This window comes from Canis lupus, chromosome 20, assembly GCF_011100685.1.
Source record: "Canis lupus familiaris isolate Mischka breed German Shepherd chromosome 20, alternate assembly UU_Cfam_GSD_1.0, whole genome shotgun sequence".
Taxonomy (NCBI): domain Eukaryota; kingdom Metazoa; phylum Chordata; class Mammalia; order Carnivora; family Canidae; genus Canis; species Canis lupus.
Window position 1 is genome coordinate 2,040,090 of NC_049241.1, and position 24,018 is coordinate 2,064,107.

The 24,018-nt window shown below is 40.4% G+C and overlaps 1 protein-coding gene across 4 annotated transcripts in view; it reads left to right on the forward strand.

The window, feature by feature from the left end:
- KBTBD12 (kelch repeat and BTB domain containing 12) overlaps positions 1-23,697 on the forward strand; it is a 78,590-nt gene extending 54,893 nt beyond the window's left edge. The window contains exons 7-8 of one of the 4 annotated variants that reach the window (XM_038565464.1): positions 9,399-9,523; positions 21,197-23,697. In XM_038565464.1, the coding sequence (XP_038421392.1) occupies positions 9,399-9,523; positions 21,197-21,265 (194 nt within the window). In that variant the 3' untranslated portion in view covers positions 21,266-23,697. Of the gene's footprint in view, positions 1-7,064; positions 7,152-9,398; positions 9,524-21,196 lie in introns of those variants that run through there. The other 3 variants (XM_038565466.1, XM_038565467.1, XM_038565465.1) reach the window with 3 other exon arrangements.
- The last annotated feature ends 321 nt before the right edge of the window (positions 23,698-24,018 follow it).

Genomic DNA, 24,018 nt, shown 5'->3' on the forward strand with positions numbered 1-24,018 from the left:
AGGGAAAACTGAATCTTAATGTTTTGTAAGATTTAGGCATTTAGACATTTGAAGAAGAACAATGAAAACTAACAAAATAAAACAATTGACTTTGAGAGAACAAAAAGTTGCACAGGAAAAGAAAATTTATGGCACACGACTTATCTGTGAATAGCTTTTATAATAATAATGTCTAATAATGCAAATATTGGGGATCCCTGGGTGGCGCAGCGGTTTAGCGCCTGCCTTTGGCCCAGGGCGCGATCCTGGAGACCCAGGATCGAGTCCCACATCGGGCTCCCGGTGCATGGAGCCTGCTTCTCCCTCTGCCTGTGTCTCTGCCTCTCTCTCTCTGTGTGTGTGACTATCATAAATAAATAAAAATTTAAAAAATAATAATAATGCAAATATTAAATATTAAGGGAACCAAAATTACACCTTAACTATCCTGGAAAAAATGAGAAACCAGAAGGTAGGCAAATGTGGGCCTGTGAAAGAAAGGTGAAACCACATTTTCTACAGTGGACATCAAGAGTCAATGCCTTCATCTTAGAAACGAGGAAGTAGCAGTAATATAAAAATGTTATTTAGAAATATAGTGCTCGATGCTGGAAGGCTCAGCTGGAGTTGAAAGAGGAGCAGTCCATGGCGAGGAGGGGAGGAGAGAACTATTTTTAAGGAGTAGGCCAAAAGCTATTTGACCTTTTACATCATTGCATGTACAACTGATAAAAACTAAATTTAAAATGTATAAACTTAAAAAAAAAATAAAAAATAAAATGTATAAATAATAGTACATCTGATGGAGGAATAACAAGGGAGTATGAAGGAAAATATTAATGAGTACATCTGTTAGGAGATAATTCTCCATGAGTCTCAGGCATTTCTGCATGTCTTATGAGCAGAAACACTGATGTCTTTGACCTGGACTACCTTTTTAAGCATGTTTATAGAGCAGACAGCCCAGAAGACAGAAACAGTGTTCCCCCTTCCATAGCAAAAGGCAGGCATTACTGGCCATTATATAAGGGCCATGAGGCCTGGGTGGCTCAGTCGGTTAGGCACCCGATGTTGATTGTGACTCAGGTCATGATCTCAGGGTTGTGGGATCCAGCCCTGCATTAGCTCTGTGCTCGGGGGGAGTCGGCTATCTCCCTCTCCCTCTCTCTCTCTGCCTCTCCCCACCAAATAAATAAATAAATAAATAAATCTTAAAAAAAAAAAAAGATTTGGGGTCTTAAGCTCAAGGTTCCTCTCCTACAATGCAGCCTACCTACTGTAGAGGTATCACCTGTCACTTTTCATGTTGCCCTGTGGGAACTGGGTCTCAAATAACTAATGCTGATGCACTGGCTAATGCTATTGCTATGAATGACATTGTCCTTCATCTCAGACCTAGGAGTTTCACATTATCTCTCAGTGTCCACAAAACTGTAACAAGCTAACCTGCAAAATCTCAGACTCTGCACAGTTCTTGATAGAGACCTGGGACTCACCGGGGAGAGGGGGGTGGGTACAAAAAAACAAAAACAAAACCTCTTTCTCCACCTCCAACACAGAGTGAGGAAACCAAAATGATGTTTCAAAAACATCAGAGCTCATTAACACCAATCCTTCACAAACTTACAAAATAAAGAAGAGGAAAGAACACTTTCCAATTCATTCTGATACCAAAACTAAACACAAAGACATTGCAAGACAACTACAGGCCAGTATTCGTTATGAATAAGGAAGCAAAAATCCTCAACAAAATACTAGGAAACTGAATCCAGCAACAAAAAAAACTTATACACCATTCCAAGCAGAACTTATCCCAAGAATGCAGAGTTAGTTCACCATATGAAAAGTAACCAATGCAATACACTGTATTGCTAGTATGAAGGACAAAAAACCAAGCTGATCATTTCAATATATGCAGAAAAAATATGTCAGAATCCAACACCCATCCATGACAGTAACACCCAGAAAACTGCAAATAGAAGGGAACTTCCACAACATGATTAGAAGCATCTGTGAAAACCCCACAGCTAACATCAGACTTAGTGGTCAAGGACTGAAACCCCTAAAATCAAGAACAAGACAAGAATGTCTGTTTTTTCCACTTCTATTCAACATTATACTGGAGGTTCCAATCAGGGCAATTAGGAAAGAAAAATAAAAGACATCCAGGTGAGACAAGAATAAATAGTTGCGTATGACATGATCTTTTATTTAGAAAATCCTAAAGAATACAAGCACCAAAAAAAGCTTTTAGAGCTAATAAATGAATTCAGCAAGGCCACAGGATGCAAGATCAGTGTACAAAAAAAAAATTGTATTTCTATGCACTCACAATGAACAATCTGAAAATGAAATTAAGAAAACAATTCCATTTATAATAGTATCAAAAAGAATAAAATACTTAGGAATAAATGTGACTCCAAAAGTGCAGGACTTCTATTGTGAAAACTCCAAAGCATCATGAAAAGAAACTGAAAACTTAAATAAAATATGAGATATTGCACCCAAAAATTGACATGCTTATCCTAAAATGCATGTGGAAATGCAAGAGTCCTAGAATATGCAAAAATCTTAAAAAGGAACAAAATTAGAAGACTCACATTTCCTAATTTCAAAATTTAGAAATATTGTCTATTTTTTAACAGCCCAAAAGTAGAAACAACACAAGTCTCTACTTATTAATGAATACACAAAGGAAATATGGTACATTCATACAATGGAATATTATTTGCCAGTAAAAAGGAATGGAGTACTAACACAAACTACCATGTAAATAAACCCTGAAAACATTATGCTAAGTGAAAAGAAGCTGTCACAAAAGACCTTGCATGATTCTATTTATGTGAAATGTACAGAAAAGGCAAATGCATAGAGATAGGAAGTAGATTTGTGGTTGTCAGGGGGAATCAGAGACAAGAAATGACTGCTAATGGGTACAGGGTACAGGGTTGCTTTTTAAGGAAACAGAAATGTCATGAAATTAGATGGTGGTAATGGTTCCACAGCTCTGTGAACATACTAAAACACACTGAATTACATATTTTTTAAAAGATTAATTTTATGGCATGTAGATTATATCTCAATAAAGAAGTTTTAATAAAGGGAACTCTTCCCTTTTCTGCCCCCAAAGTAATCAGCTTTTGTGTTTGACACTCATGAGGAGAATTCACTGAATTGCCCACAGGGAGAGTGCGTGGAGATGAGTTCTTTGCTCAGAAGAAGCAGAAATGGTTCAAAGGAGAAACAGAAATGTAGATATAGGTTTCTAGAGACAAAGAGCGAGAGATGGTGGTGGCAGGTGACACCTAGTGGCAGGAATCTATTCCCTGCTCATAAAAGGCTCCAGGAGGAGATGACAACATAGTGGCCAAAGGAACTTGCAAGAGATTCCTGTGTCAATATGCTTGACACACAGAAATCTTGCCTTTTGAGGGACCAGCTGAGCTTGGAGAGCAGGCATCTTGGTGATAGTTATAATGAACTGACTACCAAAACCCCCCTCCTGGGGCTTTTCTAGCTGCAGTGAGCCTCCAGGATTCTTGAATATCCCACAAGGAAGGGGCTCCTCCCAAAGGACTCAGCTGGCTTCCTGCTGACAAAGCCCCCACTTTGGCTCTTATTCCAGCTACTGGATCTTTAAGACTCGGCTGTGTCTTCCTTCTAGCCCCTGGTTTTAGCCTGTTTCTGCCTAAGCCTCTGGTGCAGGATCCCCTCATCTCCCACCCCTGCAGCAGCCAGTTGTCACACACAATATTTCCAATCTGTGGAAAATTCCTTCCAAAGAATGGAACACAGGAACTCCTTGAGCAAGCTGAGTGAACTCTCGTTTCTCCATTTTAGCTCTACCTGGCTACCCAATGAGTGGGACTCTGGGCAGAGAGGTTCCTCCAGAGTCCAGCCCTAAGTCCCTTCTGCTTCCAGTCCTCCTTAACCATCTGACATATTTTCACCATCTTCCTTGGATAATTCTAGGAGACCCAGGAATCTGTCTGTCCTCCCCCCAGGACCAGAGAAGCTCTCTTCCTCTCCATCCCCAGCAAGAATTTCTCTCAAACCACCTCTCTGTCTTTCTCATTCAGCCTGGGGCCTAGTCCTAAAGGTCGAGAGGCTGCCGAGGACAAACCTGAATTATCAAAAAGAGAAAACACATTGGAAAGTATTTCAAAAAATTAATTACCTCACGAACAAATGTAGAGTAACAGTTACGTGGTGTTGTCTCTGCTAGGAGCTGTTCTGAGCACTTTGCCTATGTTAATTTATTTAATTATCACAAGAGCCTGTGAGGTAGATGCTCTAATTACCTTTACAGACTATGGCAGAAACAGAAGCCACCTAAAGAGGTCACACAGAGGGTAAATGCTGAATCTGAGACTCAAAATCCAGATAGTCTGGCCCCAAAGTCTGTATTTTTTAACCAGGAGGCTAAATTGTCTCTCCATACCAGACAAATTAAATCAGAATATTTGGGTATGGGGCCTGGGCATCAATATTTTTTCAAAGCTCTTTAGATTCCTCTAATATGTGGTCAGGATTGAGAACCACTGCCCTGGCTAATGTCCGTTGTTCATTCATTCAACAAAGCTTTATTGAATGACTTCAAGGTAATAAGCCTATGTCAAGCCCTGGAGAAAAAATATATGCAGCCCCATCCCTGAAGGAGCAAAGTGAGGGCAAAACAGGAAGTTACTACATGAGTGGACTAATGCTTTCAGCCAGAGAAGAGTGTAGCTGTGTTCCTAAGAGAAATAGCTGATTCTAGGTTTGGAGCACAAAAACTGTGAGGTGAGCTTAGGATACCTTGTTATACCAGAAAGCAAGTGAACTGTCAGAGACTTATAAGGGAGCCATATCAAAAGACAGAGAAGCCAGCCTAAAGGAGCAGTCAGTGGCCAAATTTGGAATCATTTAAACATCAAAAATCAGGGCAGCAGTTTAGTGCCATCTTCAGCCCAGGGTGTGATCCTGGAGACCTGGGATTGAGTCCCATGTCAGGCTCCCTGCGTGGAGCCTGCTTCTCCCTCTGCCTATGTCTCTGCCTCTCTCTCTCTGTCTCTCATGAATAAATAAATAAAAATTTAAAAAGAATAAAGGGAAACTTCTAAAAAAAAACCTCAAAAATCATTATTAAATATTGATTGAATATATAACAAATGTAGAAGGAATGCTAAAGAATATATAGAATTCTCATTTTTCAACTCCTAATATAGTAATTGGTTCAGGCAAATCATCAAAGGTTATGCACAGGATATGCACATGGCACCAAAGTATTACCCAATATTAACTACAATACTAATAGTAACTACAATGAGGAAAAATACATACTTTTTCAGTGGTGAAATAGGATGGTCACCATAGTAACCAAATAATCATCATTAAAAATGTGATAATCATATAGTACAATTGACCCTTGACCTCCTCATGCAGTCAAAAATCCACATACAGCTTTTGACTCTCCAAAAACTTAATAGTCTACTCTTGACCAGAAGCCTTACCGATAACATAAACAGTCAATTAACACATATTTTCTATGTTATGTGTATTATATACTAAAATAGTTACATTAAAATAAGCTAGAGAAAAGAAAATGTTAAAATCATAGGAAGGAGAAAATATATTTACAGTACTATACCATATATACTGAAACAAATCGGCATATCAGCAGACTCATGCGATTCAAACCCATGTCATTTAAGGATCAGCTGTATTTTCTTTCTCTGTAATACAGTAGGAAGGATTCTTGCCCACCTACCACCACCAAAATGATAAACTTGTGTCTAATCAAGCCTCTAGACTTCCAAATTATAGGGAATACAAAAAAGAGGAACAAGTTAAATGACCCTATGAGGAAACAGACAGATTCAGGATGTGGATATTCAAACAAGAAAACTGGCCCAGACCTTAAAAAAAAAAAGTTACCATCAAGGGGAAAAAATGGTGGTGCCATTCTAAATAAAAAGAGATAAAAAAAAAAAGAGAGAGAGAGAGAGATCAGAGAGACATAAAAAATCAAATATAAAGTGTGTTTATTGGATTCTTTTTTTTAAATTTTTATTTATTTATGATAGTCACACAGAGAGAGAGAGAGAGAGGCAGAGACACAGGCAGAGGGAGAAGCAGGCTCCATGCACCGGGAGCCCGACGTGGGATTCGATCCCGGGTCTCCAGGATCGCGCCCTGGGCCAAAGGCAGGCGCCAAACCGCTGCGCCACCCAGGGATCCCTGTTTATTGGATTCTGATTGAAAAGACCAGTCATGTAAGACATTTTTGGGACAACTAGGGAAATCAGAACATGGACAGGATATTATTTAATGTGATAGAATTAAGGTTTTTCCTTAGGTGTGATAATGGTATTGTAATTATGTAAAGAAATATCTTTATTCTTAGAAGAAGCATGCTGAGTATCTAGGGATGAAGTGTCATGTCTGCAATGAATTTTTAAGGGTTTGAGAAAAAGAAAATTTGTGTTCATGTGTACCCATGAGGGAGGCAGTAAAAATATGGAAACATGTTAACTATTATTGAATCTAGGTTTAAAGTCTGCAGGTATTCATTGTATTCTTTCAACTGTTTCAAATTTCTCAAAATAAAAAATTGAGAAAGGAGCAAAAAGCTTTGGTGGCAACTACATGATCAACTTCTGTTTTATCCTAGGACTGTTGGTCACAGAGAGAAATATAGTACAATTGAATTTGTCTGTTTTACCATTGTAATTTCAGTGTTCCCAGAGAAATTGTACTAAAAATTGTAATATCCTGAAGGAGAGTTGCTACTTTTGTTTTTTATATGTTGTATATATTGTTTGTATTTCCAAAAATAATGGAGATCGTTTAAAGAATAAGCATATGTGCAATGAAACTAAAAACATGCTTTGTATTAAGTGGAAGGATTAACTGTTAATTTTATCAGAAAACCTAAGCTAAGAAAAAGTCCAGAATTTAGCTCAGCTTCCTGGCCACCAAGGCAAAGAAGGAAAAACAATGGGTTCTAAAGCTTCTGTTGAGGGAAGCATACAAGTGTCTCCTTATACTGCTTCTCAACCAAGTCGGCCTCATTCTTTTCTCACTTCCATCTGTGTTCTTCCCAGAGACCTTCCATGATGCAGGGCAAGATGGCGCAACAAGAGGCTAGAGCAGTGGAGTGAGGATCAGTTCATGTGCAGGAGATCAGGAAGGTAATATCCTCCAACAACCAGGACCTCCTGTCAGTAGAGAGTGAGAGGCTAGCTTGCCCTTCTGAAATCCTGTGGCCTCACTGCATCTGTTCCTGTCCTGACTGCTAAGGAACTAACTCCCTGTTCCACACCAGCTTTTCCCTCCACACCAATTGGCCTCATTTTCCAATTAAGTTTCCAATAAATAAAAGTAACCATCTGCCTTAGGCTGAGCTCCTCCAAAAATAGACACTGATACAGGATTTGAGTTACATGGTTCTGGGAGACATTAAGAGAAGGGAAGAGAGAAAGACAGGAAAGAAAGGTGGCCAGGAGGAAGAATTAATTGGCAGATTACCACCGTGGGCCACTGGCATTCAACCCCATTGGAAAACTCAGAGACAGTATGGATCAGCCTCTGGGTTGTTCCCTATGCTGGAGAATCTGAGGTATTTATCCTCAGATTGACTTCTTGGCACTCCCAACCTGCCCCACTTTAACTGAGAAAAATCCTCAGGCAAAGAGTAGCAGGTGGATATAATCAGCATGTTCTGGAACAAACGTCACAAAGAGGATATGGCTGACAGCTGATCCATCAAGGATATCACTGACGGTGCCTTCTACAGCATCCTAACCACCCACCTTTAAACAAAGAGGGTTTATTACTTCTAACTAAAAAGATGCAACTGAACAGATTCAGCTTCTTGTGGTTTTAGCCGACTGTCACCGTTTTCATCTTGCACCAGCTTCTTCTTATCATGTAATCACTGGTTTTGCATTCTTTTTTCTAGAATGCATCCAAGAATAGGAATGCAGCCTCAGTGCTCTGTGCTGAGCTGGCATACAGATCTATGCATGCTTTATAAGTTTTTGCAAACTTGAATGGTTGACATTGATTGATTCGTAAGCATGACAATTTTCTCTCCTATCTCCAAGCTGGGAAAGGTTGGACAAGTCTGCTGGACTACAGGCAGCAGGGAAGGCCAGGATTGCATACTATTTTCAACATTGACATCACAATGGCCATGACAGAATCGAATTTAGGGAACTCTGTTCTTAATAAAACTTACTCAGAAATAATTTCAAGCTTACAGAAAAGTCATAAAAATGAAAATAGCATAATCAATACACAGATTCACCTATTTAACAAGTTGCCCCTTTTGCTTTATTTAGCATTTGCTTAGTCACTGAAGCCATCTGGCCGTAGGTATGTATATATTCATACATGTGGACAGATACAGAACTTTGTTCTAATCATATGCGAGTAAGTTACATACATCAAGTCCACCCCTAAATATCGGAGTCTGGGGAACAAAAAGAATACTCTCTTACATAACCACAGTGTAACTAACAATTTTAGGAGTTTTAACATTGATTCATACTTTCATTTACTCTTAGTATTCTAGTTTTGCCAATTGACCCAATAATGTCCTTTACAGCATTTTTTCCTCTCCATACCCATCTATGATCAGGCATTGCATTTTGTTGATATGTCTCTTCAGTTTCCTTAAATCAGAAATATTTCTACATACATTTTTTGCCTTGTATAACATTGGCATTGTAAAATAATATGGTCTTCCCCTCCTTTTAAATAAAATATTCCTCTTCTGAGATCCAGCCAATGTTTCCTTGTGATTAAACCCAGGTTATGTATTCCTGGCTAGAATATCACATTCCTGCTGTGTTCTTCTCAGGACATGACATCTAGAGGCAAATCAAGCCCATTGGCCTTCCCTGGCAGTGTTATTTTTATTTACCTGGTCAAGGTATTGTCTAACTTCACCATTGTATGGTTACTATTTTTTCCTCGCAACTGATAGGCAATCTGTGAGGAGATGCTTTAAAACCACGCATTCTCATTTTTTCACTTAATATCTCCCAGAAATCACTCCATATCAGGTAATAGAGATCATCCTGTCTCATTTTAACAGCTGGGTAGTGTTCCATTGTGTGTATGTATCATAGGAACTCTGTTCTTTATTTTTTTGCCAAGGTAACTCCCCAACATCTCTTTGGACCAAAAGCTAGGGCCAGCTCCCTGATTTTAACAAGAGACTGTAAACGGGGTCCCAGTCAAGATGGAGTAAGCACCTGTCACCCTATCTCTCCCACTGAATGAAAGCACCCCTGGGCAGAATGCTTGGGGCAGCTACCTGAGAACTCTGAAACTAAAAGGTCATGGGCAGATTGAAGAAGAAAACCAGAACTTGCAGTATCAGCAAATCAATAAGTTCCCCCATTTGTTTCCCCTGGTACCCATTGGCCAAGACTCAAAGCCTGCCAGAAACCTCGAACTTCGCACCAACGGTGAACAGAAAGAGCTCCAAGAGAAGCCCTCTACTTCTTTTTCAAGAAACAAGAGAGAGGACGACATGGGTCAGAGAAAATGGAAGGTATTTTCTTCTTCTTCATTCTTTCCCACTTCATTCTTTCCCACCCCAACCTTCAGGAAATGAGAGGTCGTGACTGGCAGCAGCAGGGTCTGGGCTGGCACCCTGCTCTCTTGACCAGAGGAACTTTGGTCCCAAGAGTGTGAAGAAAGAGCCCATTGCTTTTCTCTCTCAATCTATTGGCACTGAGACCTGGAAGCAAACACACTCAAGGAAAGTGTGCAGGAGTGTAGGGAATCTAAAACCCCAGCTTTTTAGCTAAAAGACTAGGAATGGAACCTAGAGACTTCCTAGGGGCAAAAAGTGTCAGGAAGATTGCAGATAGGAGCGAGCTCAAGAAAACCATCCCATAGCTTTTGGCTTTTGGCTCAGAGGAAGTAAAGGTGCTACTGTGTTAAGTCACCCCAAATCCGGGTTCATCTGACACCAGCCATCTCCACCATGCCACCTAGGTTCAACCTCAAGGAGATCAAAGTCATATGCCTGCCACATTTGTCCTAGCCCCGAAGATCAGACCCTGGGTCTTTCCCAAAAAAACATTGATGATCACATAGCCAAGGCAACCGGTTGTTGGAAGGGTCTAAGGATTTCAGTGAAACTGACCATTCAGAACAAACAGACCCAGATGGAAGTGGTACTTTCCACCTCTGCCCTGACTATCTAAGGCCTTAAGGAACACCAGAAGACAGAAAGAAGCAGAAAAATATTAAGCACAGTGGAAATAATCACATTTGATGAGATCGTCAACATTGCCTGAGAGATGGCGGCACTGTGCTTTAGCCACTAAAGCCACTGAGCTTTAGCCAGGTTCCATCTCTGAGATGGAACTGAAGAGATCCTGGAGACTGCCCACTCTGTGGGCTGCAGTGTTGATGGTCACCAGCCTCATGACATCATAGATGGTATCAGTAGTGGTGCAGTGGAATGCTGGTTAGTTAGAACCACAAAGGAAAATATTTCAATAAAGGATCATTTGACAATCAAATAAAAAGATCCCATAAAGTTGGTTATGAGTTCCTGGGCTCATGCTCCACCTGCATATGGATGATTTAGCCCTAAATGGTATACCAAAGTCTTTGAGAACTGATCTGAATAATAATCACTGCTCAGTCCCTGCCTGGCCACTGTGTAATACACCCATGAGAGAGCCCAATGACATTGCAAGAGCTTTGAAAACTGAGCTGACAGTTTGTGGGAGCACAGCCCACAAAAGGTAGGTAGGTACTGGCAATATACCTCACTGGGTCAGTTTTCTACTTTAAAAAAAAATCAATATTTTTTCATAAGATTTAAACAAGACCCAGATTCATAATATTCACAATGCCTATATGTAATTCAGAATTTTTGACATACCAAGCACCAAGAAAATATCAACATCTCACAACAGAGAAGACAAGACAACATGCCAGCTCTGGGATGAGACGGATTTTGAAATAACTAGGCAAACACATTAAAGCGGTAATTATAATAGGGCTCCAAGAAGTGACTACTTTTGAAAGGTATGTAAAGATAGAAAGTCTCAGTAGAGAAATGGAAGTAACTTAAAATTTTTTTTCTAAAGATTTTATCTATCTTGGAATCCCTGGGTGGCTCAGCGGTTTAGCACCTGCCTTTGGCCCAGGGCGCGATCTTGGAGTCCCGGGATCGAGTCCCGTGTTGGGCTCCTGGCATGAGGCCTGCTTCTCCCTCTGCCTGTGTCTCTGCCTCTCTCTCTCTATGTCTACCATGAATAAATAAATAAAATACTAAAAAAATAAAAAAAGTATTTAAAGATTTTATCTATCTTTTCATGAGGGACACAGAGAGAGGCAGAGAGAGAGAGAGAGGCAGAGACAGGCAGAGGGAGAAGCAGGCTCCATGCAAGGAGCCTGATGCAGGATTGGATCCCAGGATTCTGGGATCATGTCCTGAGCCAAAGGCAGACTCTCAATCACTGAGCCACCCAGGTGTCCCTAGAATTAATTTTAAAAAAGAAAAGAACCAAATGGAAATTTTGGAAGTGAGAAATGAAATAACAAATAGATTACCAACTGGGATCAATATCACAATGGAGATGACAAGAAAGAGTGAAAAGTGAGTACTTTTGAATCTAGACAAATAAAATTATCCAATTGAAATAACAAAGAGAAAAAAAATTGGAAAAAAGTGAGCAGTCTTGGGGACCTATGAAACAATGTTAAAGGATCTAATACTCATGCCGTGATCCCAGAAGTAAAGGAGAAGGAACATGGGCAAAGAAAAAAAATATTTAAAGGAATAATGGCTGAAAACTTGCCAAATTTGGTTAATAAAATATACTTACAGATTCAAAAAATTCACCAAACTAAAAACAGGGTATACTTGAAAAAACCCACACCCCAACACATCATAACCAAACTTCTAAAAACTAAAGATAGAGAAAATATCTTGAAGAAGCCAGAGAAGAATAACAGATAACATATGAAGGGAAAGTATTAGAATGAGTGTGGATTTCTCAAGTTAGGTCAGAAGGCAATGGAACAAAATTTTTAAGCTCTGAAAAAAAATTATCTGGAATTCTATATGAGCAAAAATATCCTTCAGAAATGAGAGTAAAATTAAGGCATACTGTGATGGAAAAGAATTAAGAGAATTTATGACCAACAGATCTGCCAACAAAAAGTTAAAGAAAATTCCTCAGATAGAAGGCAAATGATATAGAGAAAGTTGGAACCTCAGAAATCAAGGAAGACAAACAAATGGTAAATACCTGGATAAATATAATGGACTACTTTTCTCTTCAGTTCTTTAGAGTATGTTTGATAGCAGACAACAAGAATTTTAACTTTGACAGTGTTTTTTTTTTTTTTAAGTTTCTATTTTAATTCCAGTTAGTTAACACACAGTGTTACATTAGTTTCAGGTGTATAATATAGTGATTCAACACTTCCATACATCACCCTGTGTTCTTACAACAAATGCATTCCTCATTACAAGAGCAATCCCCGTCACCTATTTCACCCATCCCCCAACTCACTTCCCCTCTGGTAATCAATCATCAGTTTGTTCTCTATAGATAAGGGTCTGTTTCTTGATATCTCTGTCTCTGTCTCTCTCTCTCTCTCTCTCTGTCTCTCTCTTTTCCCTTATTTTTTTGAATACCATATATGAGTAAAATCATATATTTTGTCTTTCTCTGACTGACTTATTTCATTCAGCTTGATACTCTCTAGTTCCATCCATGTCGTTGCAAATGGCAAGATTTCATTCTTTTCTATGGCTAAGTATTATGTGTGTGTGTGTGTGTGTGTGTGTGTGTGTGTGTGTGTGTGTGTGTGTATTCCATTCATCTATCTATTGATAGATACTTGGGCTGCTTCCATATGTTGGCTATTATAAATAATGCTGCTATAAACATAGGGGTGCATGTATCCCTTTTGGATTAGTCTTTTTGTATTCATTGGATAAATACCTAGTAGTGCAATTACTGGATCATAAGATAATTCTGTTTTTTAACTTTTTGAGGGACCTCCATACTGCTTTTCACAGAAGCTGCACCAGTTTGCATTCCTACCAACAGAGCACGAGTGTTCCTATTTCTCCAAATCCTCACCAACACCTGTTGTTTCTTATGTTGTTGATTTAGCCATTCTGACAGGTGTGAGGTGTAGTTTTGACTTGCATTTCCCTGATCGGCGATGATGAGCATCTTTTCATGTGTCTGTTGGCCAACTGGATGTGTTCTTTGGAGAAATGTCTGTTCATGTCTTCTGCCCATTTTTTAGTTAGGTTTTTGTTTTTTGGATGTTAGTTTGATAACTTCTTTATATGTTGTGGATCCTGACCGTTTGTCAGATATGTCATTTGCAGTGAGAGATAATGCAGGTATTGTCATTTGCAAATATCATCTGCCATTTTGTAGGTTGCCTAAGTTAGTTTTGTTTCCTTCACTGTGCAGGTTTTTATTTTGATGAAATCCCAATAGTTTATTTTTGCTTTTGTTTCCCTTGCCTCAGGAGACATATCTAGAAAGAAGTTACTACAGCCAATGGTCTGACAGTGTTTTCAGTGTATATTAATGTTCCACAGAGGTAGAGATAGGAACTACATGGTTGTAAGATTCCTACATTCCACTTGAAACAATATATTCATTAGTTTGTTAAAAGTTAAATATGTATATTTTAATCCTTAGAATAACTTTAAAAACTATACAAAGTGGTGTGGCTAAATATTCAAGATAAATTATAATGGAATACTAAGACTATTCAAATAATTCAGAAAGAAGGAAAAGAGAAACAAAGGTACAAAAATAAAAGAAATAATAAAATAGTGACCTGAATCCAAATATACCAATATTTACATTAAATATAATGGTCTGTATCGGGTAATCTTATCTCATAGATCTTCCACTTGTACTTAAATATAATCTCATTTTTAAAAACAATGTTGGAGCACTTTGGTGGCTCAGACAGTTAAGTGTCTTGTCTGCCTTTGGCTCAGGTCATAATCTCAGGGTCCTGGGAAGGAGCCACCCATCATCAACAGAGTCTGCTTCTCCCTCTCCCTCGCCCCCCACTTGTGCTCTCTCTTACATGTGCTCTCTCTCAAATTCTTTAAAAAAAAATATCTTCCTTTTGGGAAAATGAAAATCAAAAAATTTACTGAAAGAATCATTTTCTATTTTAACTCCTACTTGTAACTTTAAACATAAAATGTATTCTATATTTCTTATAAATAAACCCAGAATGCTTAGTAGGAGTTCATTGACAATCCATTACAAAGAATACCAATGATCCCTTGATCAAAAGTGGTTTTACATATCCATTCTTTCAACTTGGTGGAAAATAAAAAGCCTTTGATTAACTGATTGAATTTATACACAAAGAATGTAACTATGCAACATGATTTTGTAATTACATGTTACCACTAGCTGGCCGTAAAGAGCTGTTGCTCCCCCTTCCACCTCCTTTGCAGATAGACAACTACATATATTCAGCCATTCATTTGTTTCTTTTTGCCCATCTGAATGGACTCTTGGCCTTCTCCACTAGGTGAGGCCATCAGTTGCTGGTCTTGCCTATCTGTGACACTCATGACCCTCTTTCCTGCTCGAGTCAGGGGCATTTAAATGGCCCCTTTCACTGGCATGTGGATCCTTCACTACTAGAGAGGGCGGGTAACACTCCTCAGCTGAGGACAAACCAACTTAGCCTGGGGTCTGTTACTCACGCTATGATTTATTATTTATTCACATCCCCATTCATTCAAAATGAAATAGAATTTGGGTTGGCTTATAGAGATGCATACACCACAATTAAGATAGAAATTAAAATAAAGGGGCACCTGGGTGGCTCAGTTGGTGAAGCGTCTGCCTTCAGCTCAGGTCATGATCCCAGGGTGCTGGAATGGAGCCCCATATCCGGCTCCCTGCTCAGTGGGGAGTCTGCTTTTCCCTCTCCCTCTGCCTGCCACTCTCCCTGCTTGTGTTCTCTCTCTCTCAATCTCTCTGTCAAATAAATAAAATCTTTCTTAAAAAAGAAATTAAAATAAATTGGGAAGTTGAATGGAGGGAAAATAAAGATAGAAAAATAAAATCAAGCAAAATGAGGTGAAGGTGGAACATAAATATGCCTGAAGTTCTTTTACACTGGCTATATATGGACTGCCAGTTTATCTCTGATCTCACTAAAGACCAGAGCAGAAAGGAAAGTATGCCCTGTTGGCAGTGTCCTCAAGGGAAGAAAGGTACACATCTTTTCATCATGGGAGAAAATTCTCCCCGTAGCCTCACGCAGAGTAGTGGGGAATACCCTCAATAATATTCTATAATGAGTAAAATGGCAAGTTGGCATTTCACTAAAGAGCAAATCAAAAGGAAACAATTCTACAAAGGACTAAAAATATCCTAAGTTTTTGGTTTTCTGATAGTCTGAATTCAAGAATGAAATTTAGGAGCACCTCAGTGGTTCAGTGGTTGAGCATCTGCCTCTGGCTCAGGTCATTTTCCCAGGGTCCTGGGATCGAGTCCCACATCGGGTCCCCACAGAGAGCCTGCTTCTTCTTCTGCCTGTGTCTCTGTGTCTCTCATGAATAAATAAATAAAAAATCTAGGGAGGGGGGAGAAATTTAGACTAAAGTGTGCTTCTCAAATTTTTCCACAGAAGTACCTCCAAAAACAGACAGCACTCCCTAAAACACATGGGGGTACAGCCCAAGGCAGTCCACCACACAGATGGAGTTTCTTTGATATCTCATTTTTTACTTCAAAAAAAGCATGTGAATTTTTTATTTACTTCATGTAAAAGAATGTTTTGAATTGCTTACCATTGGAGGTGTCAGGATGCAGGGAGAGTTTCCTAACTCCTTTAATAATTAAGATGCTGTTGCATTAAGTGTGTCTATTTTTAGAAAATTAACTAAATTGAAAAGAGCCAACACTGAGTTCAACCTCCAGTTTCTTTCTCCTTATTAGTCTGATAATGTTTCCAGAACCCAAACTCACATAAATAGGTAAATATAAATGCCAACCACTGATTCCTTGCTTTATGAGCTCTGTTGGTAGAAATTTAGGACAGCACCCAGGATAGCCCCACGGAGACGTTTGGCACTGCCAGGTGATTCTGGGTGGCAGCTGTGGCAGTCTGCACTCCACAATCAGGCCTATGTTCTAGTACACTATCTCAGAGCTTTCGTACTCAAGAAAACTCGCTGGTTATCTTCTACGCTTCTTTGCCACTAATGCAGTTGTTTTCCTTCCACATAAAGTAAGAGATTTATAGAAAAGATGGTAATATGCATACTTGGTTTTTAAAAAAAAATATCTCCCAGGGGCACCTGAGTGACACAGTTGGTTAAGCATCTTGGTTTCAACTCAGGTATTGAACTCGGGGTCCTAGGATTGAATCCTACATCAGGCTCTATACTGGGCAGGGAGTCGGCTTGAGGATTCTCTCTCTCTCCCTCTCTCTCTCTACCCCTCCCCCCTCCATTCTCTCTCTCTCTCTGTCTCTCAGATAAATAAATCTTTAAAATAATATCTCCTCGGTCAGCCCTGGTGGCACAGCGGTTTAGCGCCGCCTGCAGCCCAGGGTGTGATCCTGGAGACCGGGGATCGAGTCCCACGTTGGGCTCCCTGCATGGAGCCTGTTTCTCCCTCTGCCTGTGTCTCTGCCTCTCTCTGTGTGTATCTCTCATGAATAAATAAATAAAATCTTTAAAATAAAAATAATATCTCCTCAATAAACACTGAAATGAGCAGAAGGAAGCAAAATTAGTGAAGAGAACTGTCCACTCTGCAATTATAAAAGGCCCCAGCCTGCATTAATTTGAATAAGGACACTGGAAGCCTTCATCCAGCTAAAACAAAGCAAAACACAAACAGTAAGCTAGGTATGGCAATGGGAAAAGACGCATTCCAAGACAATGGCAGTAAAAAAGACAGAAAAGGCTATTTCGTCTCAATAGGAGTAACAAGCAAGAAGACAGAACAGCTGTACTGGACACCTGTCATGGTTTAGGCACCGGCCACCTTTCCTGCAATAGTGCCCACAGCCACAGCAGCCAACCCTATGAAGGAGCGGTGGTAGTGCTCTGCCCTGACAGGGCCTCGTGACAAGCCTCTAGCTCTCCTCAATTTGTTGAGCTACCTTCCTTCCAATAAATCCTCATTTTGCTAAAGCTAGCCAAAATTGGTTTCTGTTGTTGCTACCAAGAACCCTAATGATACAGCAGGCATGACCCTTTTGCAATTAATAACTTTGAAATATATAAAACAGAAACTTTTACATAAGGTAAGTAGATAAATCCACAAAAATTACGTGGACTTTAAGGTATCTTTCTCAGAAACTGACAGATCAAATAGATATTTTTTAAAAACATAAAGAGATTTAGAGCTATGTTAATTTAAGCTAATTATAATTAAATAAAAGTTCAAAATCAGTTCCTCAATCTCACTAGCTATATTTCAAATTACTCAATACCACGTGCCTAATGGTTGCTGTATTGGACAGCATGGATTATATAACATTTCCTTTATCACAGAAAGTTCTATTGGACAGAGTTGGTGTAAAGAAAATGTGATATACACACAAGGAAAATTTTTTTAAAGATTTTATTTATTTATTCATGAGAGACACACACACAGAGAGAGAAAGAGAGAGAGAGAGAGAGGCAGAGACACAGGCAGAGGGAGAAGCAGGCTCCATGCAGGGAGCCCGACGCAGGACTTGATCCCGGGTCCCCAGGATCATGCCCTGGGCTGAAGGCAGCACTAAACCACTGAGTCACCCGGGCTGTCCACATACAAGGAAATATTATTCAACCATGAAAAAGAAATCCTGCTATTTTCCACAAGAAGGATGAACCTGGAGGACATTATGCTAAATGAAATAATCTGGACACAAAAAATCCCAAATATTATACCACATCACTTATATGTGGAATCTAAAATACTCAAATTTACAGATGTGGAGTGTGGAATAGTGGTTACCAGGGCTTGGGGTAGAGGGAATAGTGATGGTAGTCAAAGGCTACAAACTTTAAGTTTGTAAGTTCTGAGTAAGTTCTGAAAATCTAATGCATAGCATGGTGACTATAGTTAACAATCCTGTATTGTATACTTGAAATTTGCTTCAGTGCTCTCAACATGCGCACGCGCGCGCGCGCACACACACACACACACATATACACACAAAGGTAACTCTATGGGGTTATGGATGTGTTAATTAGCTTGATTGTGGTATTCTTTTTTTATAATAAATTTATTTTTTATTGGTGTTCAATTTACCAACATACAGAATAACACCCAGTGCTCATCCCGTCAAGTGCCCTCCTCAGTGCCTGTCACCCATTCACCCCCATCCCCCGCCCTCCTCCCCTTCCACTACCCCTAGTTCGTTTCCCAGAGTTAGGAGTCTTTATCTTCTGACTCCCTTTCTGATATTTCCCACACATTTCTTCTCCCTTCCCTTCTATTCCCTTTCACTATTATTTATATTCCCCAAATGAATGAGAACATACAATGTTTGTCCTTCTCCGATTGACTTACTTCACTCAGCATAATACCCTCCAGTTCCATCCACGTTGAAGCAAACGGTGGGTATTTGTCGTTTCTAATGGCTGAGGAATATTCCATTGTATACATAAACCACATCTTCTTTATCCATTCATCTTTCAATGGACACCAAGGCTCCTTCCACAGTTTGGCTATTGTGGCCATTGCTGCTATAAACATCGGGGTGTTGATTGTGGTATTCATTTCACAATGCATATCTTAAACATATACAATTTTGTCAATCAACCTCAGTAAAGCTGGAAAAAAGTATATATTCACTTTCATACCTAATTTTGTGTTTGTAATTTTGTGATATTTTCCTTAAAGAGGACCATCAAATTTGTATAAGATTCAGGCCCCACTTATTGGTCTCCTCAATAAGCTGTGGAAAATACAGTAATACCATGATGTCCTCCTTCATCCAACAGCCTAGTAGTTATGAGCACAGGTCTTAAGAACCACATATTTGGGTGCATATTCTGGCTCTGCCACTTCTAACTATATGCCTGTAGGCATAGCATTTAATTGCTGTAAATTTTTCCTAACCCATAAAACCGGAAAAACAATAGTACCTGCTCACCTTATTATGCAGATGATACAACATAATGCTTCAAATGCAGCCAGCACATTAAGCATAGTACACAGTAAGCATAGAATGAATATCAGCTCTTAGTATTTTATGATGTTTGGGGAGTGAAAATTCTGTCAGAAAATGCAGGAGAAAAAAGACATCTTCAGGGAAACAATATCTGCAAGAGTTCATGGTAGACCTCCTCTAACATATATACTTGAGGCACAAGGAAAAGTATCTCAGATGAAAAGTCTAAGATGCAAGATATAATGAAGAGCAATGAAAGTGTAAATATGTGGGTTAATTCTAAGTAAGCATTTACTGTGTAAGACAATAATGATAATGTCTTGCAGAGTGAAAAGTTACATAGAATTAAAATACACATCGGGCAGCCCGGGTTGCTCAGCAGTTTAGCGCTGCCTTCAGCCCAGGACGTGATCCAGGAGACCCAGGATCAAGTCCCACATCAGGCTCCCTGCATAGAGCCTGCTTCTCCCTCTTCTTGTGTCTCTGCCTCTCTCTCTCTCTCTCTCATGAGTGAATGAATAAATAAATAAATCTAAAAAATAAATAAAATAAAATACACATCAACAGTAGCTAATAAATTAGGAGGATAGTAAATATAATTGTTCTAAAGCCCTCCAAGAAGGTCAAGTATTGATTATCTTTAGGTCTTGATAAGCTAAGTATACATGTTTTACTTTTTAGGATAACCACCAAAAAAAACCAAAACAAACAAACAAACAAAAAAACCCAGAAATGGAGTTTATAACTTCTAAACCGTAGAGAGAAGGAAATAGAACAATAAAAAATACCCAGCCAATCCAAAAGATAGCATTAAAGGAGGAAAGAAAGAACAAGTGAGACAAGGACAATCCAGAAATGAGGGGGTAAATTTAAACTAAAATACTGATAAGTAATTGCATTAAATGTAAATGGACTAAATGCTCCAATTAAAAGACAAAGATCATTAGAATGGTTTTTAAAATCCTACTCTTTAGTATGTATAATATCAGTCAAAAGAATGCTAATGGAACTTATTCTAGAGTACAAGGATACTCAATGATAAATTTATAAATGGTAAATTTATGTGTACTTAATAACAGACTCAAAATGCATACACTAAAAAATGACAGTACTAAAAGGAGAAACAGATAAATCCACAATTTTAGTGGGATATTTTAACACAGCTCTCTCAGTAACTGGAAGAACAAGTACACAAGTCAGTAAATACACAGAAGTGTTGGCTAACATGATCTAATGAACGCATAGAACATTGCACCAACAACCGAGAAGCTGACATATATACTGGGTGCATTCACAGATGCCTTTCTCCTCTAGCTTCTGGTTGTGGTCAGCCAGTGGGAGGCAAGAGCAGAGATTGTTAAGTGAAAGGAGGGTAAAGTCAGGGCATTTACTGTCCCCACTCCCTCCCTGTGTGGTTGCTGAGGATGGCTGCTCCATCTTCCCCACCTACATCTGCTCCTGTCAGGCTGTACACTCCAGACATTGGCCTTCTCCAAGTCTAGTACCCACTCCTCCCTTTGCAGCCTCTCAGGTCTACGGGTGGTAATGGCCCTTGCTATTCTTAGTGGGTCTTCCTGAACCCTGCCCACACCTTTCCAACAGTCCCTTCACTAAATTCTCTCAAAATCACCCACTTAGGGTGTGCCATCTGTTTCCTGCAAGGAATACCCTGGTTGAGTATTAGCATCCCTATCTGCCTTTATGGAAATATAAGCTCAGGGAGGTCAGCAACTAACACAAGGTCACAAGCTGTATATCCTCTCTAGATGTAAAAATAAGGACAGTTTCATCCCTAGCTCCCAACATTAATAAATTATTAAATTTAGACAATAGTGTGCTCTGTTGGTATGTCAATTATTCAAAAAAATTTTAATGTGAGTTATAAGATGGCCTTTTTTAGTTTTTTAAATGTCAGAGACATTGTGTCTTCCATTTAAAGTATGCTTATTCTGTTGTTTGTCCAATTTTTGGTTCCTAATGCCTGTTAGAGGAAGTTGTTTAATAGGGTGAAGCTGACCTCTGAATTTCATACCCCTATATTTTGTCTTCCTACTTTGCTATTTTTCAGATAGACATGAAGTTATCTCCAAAGAAATATTGGAGCTGGACCCATGGGAAAACCAATGGAATGTTGTAGCCATCAATGTCCTCATGCATGACAGTTATGATGTCTGCCTGGTGGCCAGGATGAACCCCCGAGACCTCATCCCCCCACCTTCAGATCTTGTGGAAGAAGGCGGTGAGCACTGAAGTCAGTGTTCACTGTAGGACCTCCTGCTATGTTTGCACAGGAGGCATTAGGGATGGAGAGAGCCCATAGGCACCAGCCAGTCGCCCCGAACGTGTGTGTGGCATACTTAGCAACCCATGTGCAAAGCAGTGTATGCTGGGTGCTATGATAGGGAGTGTGCAGAGTCTGTGCTCAGGGACCTCCAGTTGGCTGGGATGGACAAGACATTACAAGGTCAAATGTGGCAACAACACAGGGAGCACACAAGGAATGAAGAGATGGAGGGACCTCACGCTGCTGGGGACTCAAGGACAACATTGCCAAGGAACAGGCCTTTTACTGGGGCCTTGAATGGTGAGGAAGAAGCAGTCCCATGGGTGCAGCTCATGGGGACATCACAGAGACAGCTGAGCAACGGCCTAAAGCTGGGTCTGATTGCCTGGGCTATAGGCTCTGCTTCTAAGGCTGGAAAAAGAGGTTGTAGATAAGTGATCAACACTTGGAAAACCAAGGACTTTGGACCTGGTCTCCAAGCAGGGGAATCATCTCAACATCTTCTGAAGTTAAAAGAAGATTTCTCTTTGTGTTCTGTTCCAGTTTCAGTCTTACAGAGACTTTCTATTCTGGTGTAGACACTCTTCTACTTCAGTGGCGTTGCCCAAAATGGGGCTAGCAGTGAACTGCAAGTTCCAAACAGCCCAGGCACTCAAGCTCGACCACAGTGAGCAAAGAAACTGCACCCTCAGCCAGGTCTGTGTCAGGGACAGGGATGGGGAGCTCTGCTGTCCTGGCCCACTCTGCAAGTGTCCTGGACTAGACTTATCCAAGCTGCCCTTAAGCACACATGACCTCCTGCAAATTGGCCCTGGCTGCATGCAACTGGCCTAGGCCATGGATAGACCAGGCTCTGGAGTGGAGGAGAGAGGAGGTCCATCCTCTGGGCTGCCTGCTGCCTGCCGTCTTACCCAACCTTTGTAATATCTTCCCCAAGATTGGAACTAGAAATGGAGCTGCCTGCTTCAGCTCACAGTTGAGCATGATCAGAAAACAGCCACTCCCAGAATATATTGTGGAGTTGACATTTAAATGACACATGAGGAATCCATCTATTTTACTTGCCATCCATACTTCTGGAAGCACAGTGGATTCAAAGACTGCATTTTGGTAGCTGTTCCTCAATAACTTCTCCAGAGTTTCCCATTGCACAGGGCTCTTTTTTAAACAGGAATGGTCAGTAAATTCCCTAGAACTTTCCCAGAGGGAGACAATGCTAGATTGAGATAGCTCTTCTCTGATGCAGAGCTGTGTGACCATGATGTCCGTCAGTGCATCCTCCCAGGTCCCAGCTGCTAAACCAGGCAGATGAGGCAGGTCTGTGGAAGCTGGAGCCAGATGGAAACCTGCTTCTGTCACCATGAAGAGGATCCCCACTTAGACCCAGTGCGGGTTGTCCCCAGGTAGGCCAGACTTCCTAAAGTCAAGGGCTGTGTCTGTCACTTTGCAGTTGTGCTACTTGGAACCTACAGTGATACATCTTTTAGATGCATTGGGTTCGAGATCGAGGCTCTAGTGCCAGGGTTGCTACTTAGCTAACTCTGTGATCTTGGGCCAGGTAACCTTTCCAAAGCCTATTTTCTCCATATGCAGAAAGGGAAGAAAAATCATTTTAGAGCTGGTATGAGGACTGAGTGAGAGAATGCTGAGCAAAGTGCCTGTCAGATACTAAAATACTAAACAGCCTTTAGCTGCCATTATTTCTAGTATCATTATCACTGTAATCTGCGTTGTCCAAAGCATAGTGCCCACAACCCACTGCTTGAGTGGACTCTCGTGGGATGGAGAGGAGCTGTGCATTTCATTTGAGATAGTTCTTAATTTCCCAGACTCGGCCACTCAGCTCCTCCAGGTGGTGTGCAGATAAATAAGCATCAGCATCTATTTTAAGCGTGCTTCTTGTCTGACTTTCATATTTGTAATTAAAAACAAGATATCTCTACCCGCCTGCTGTCGGATATTGTCAGAGATTCACCTTCGAACTCCTACCACTCCTGTTTTCGTTTCTTCATGGGGGGACATGTATGTCATGGACCACTCTTAAAAAAACTTCGACTGTTTGCCAGTTCTTGTCTTTGCAAGGCAGGATTTCTGGACACTGAGCACAGAACATAGCAGAGAAATGATCTGGAGGCTAAGGCTGGCAAGAGATGGCAGCTGTCAGTACACCTGGGTCCTGCCTATGCCCACCAACAAAGCGCCACTGTTCTCACCAAATTGACTTTATAATGAGCAAATGCTTTCAATTTGACCTTGCAAAATAAAAATGTACTAATGAAAGATCACTTTTGTTGCTCTTCATGTTGCAATCCAATGTAGATTTCTCTTGAAGAAGGAGTTCCTGTGCCCAGGAATTACTGAGCATCCCAGGGAGGGCAGGGAGGGATGACCCACCAGAAAACCACAGGAAGCAAGCAAGGCCCAGCTTGGACCTGTGGTGGGGTGGGGGAGGGCAGGAGGTGCCCCACTGCTGGGACAGTTGAAGCACAGGAGAATGTCAGGAAAAGGGGATGGGGCCAATCACAAAAGACCTCAAATGTCATACCAAGGAGCCCGTCTCTACCTGGGCACCCTGGTTTCAGGCAAGAAGTCCTACAGGAACATCT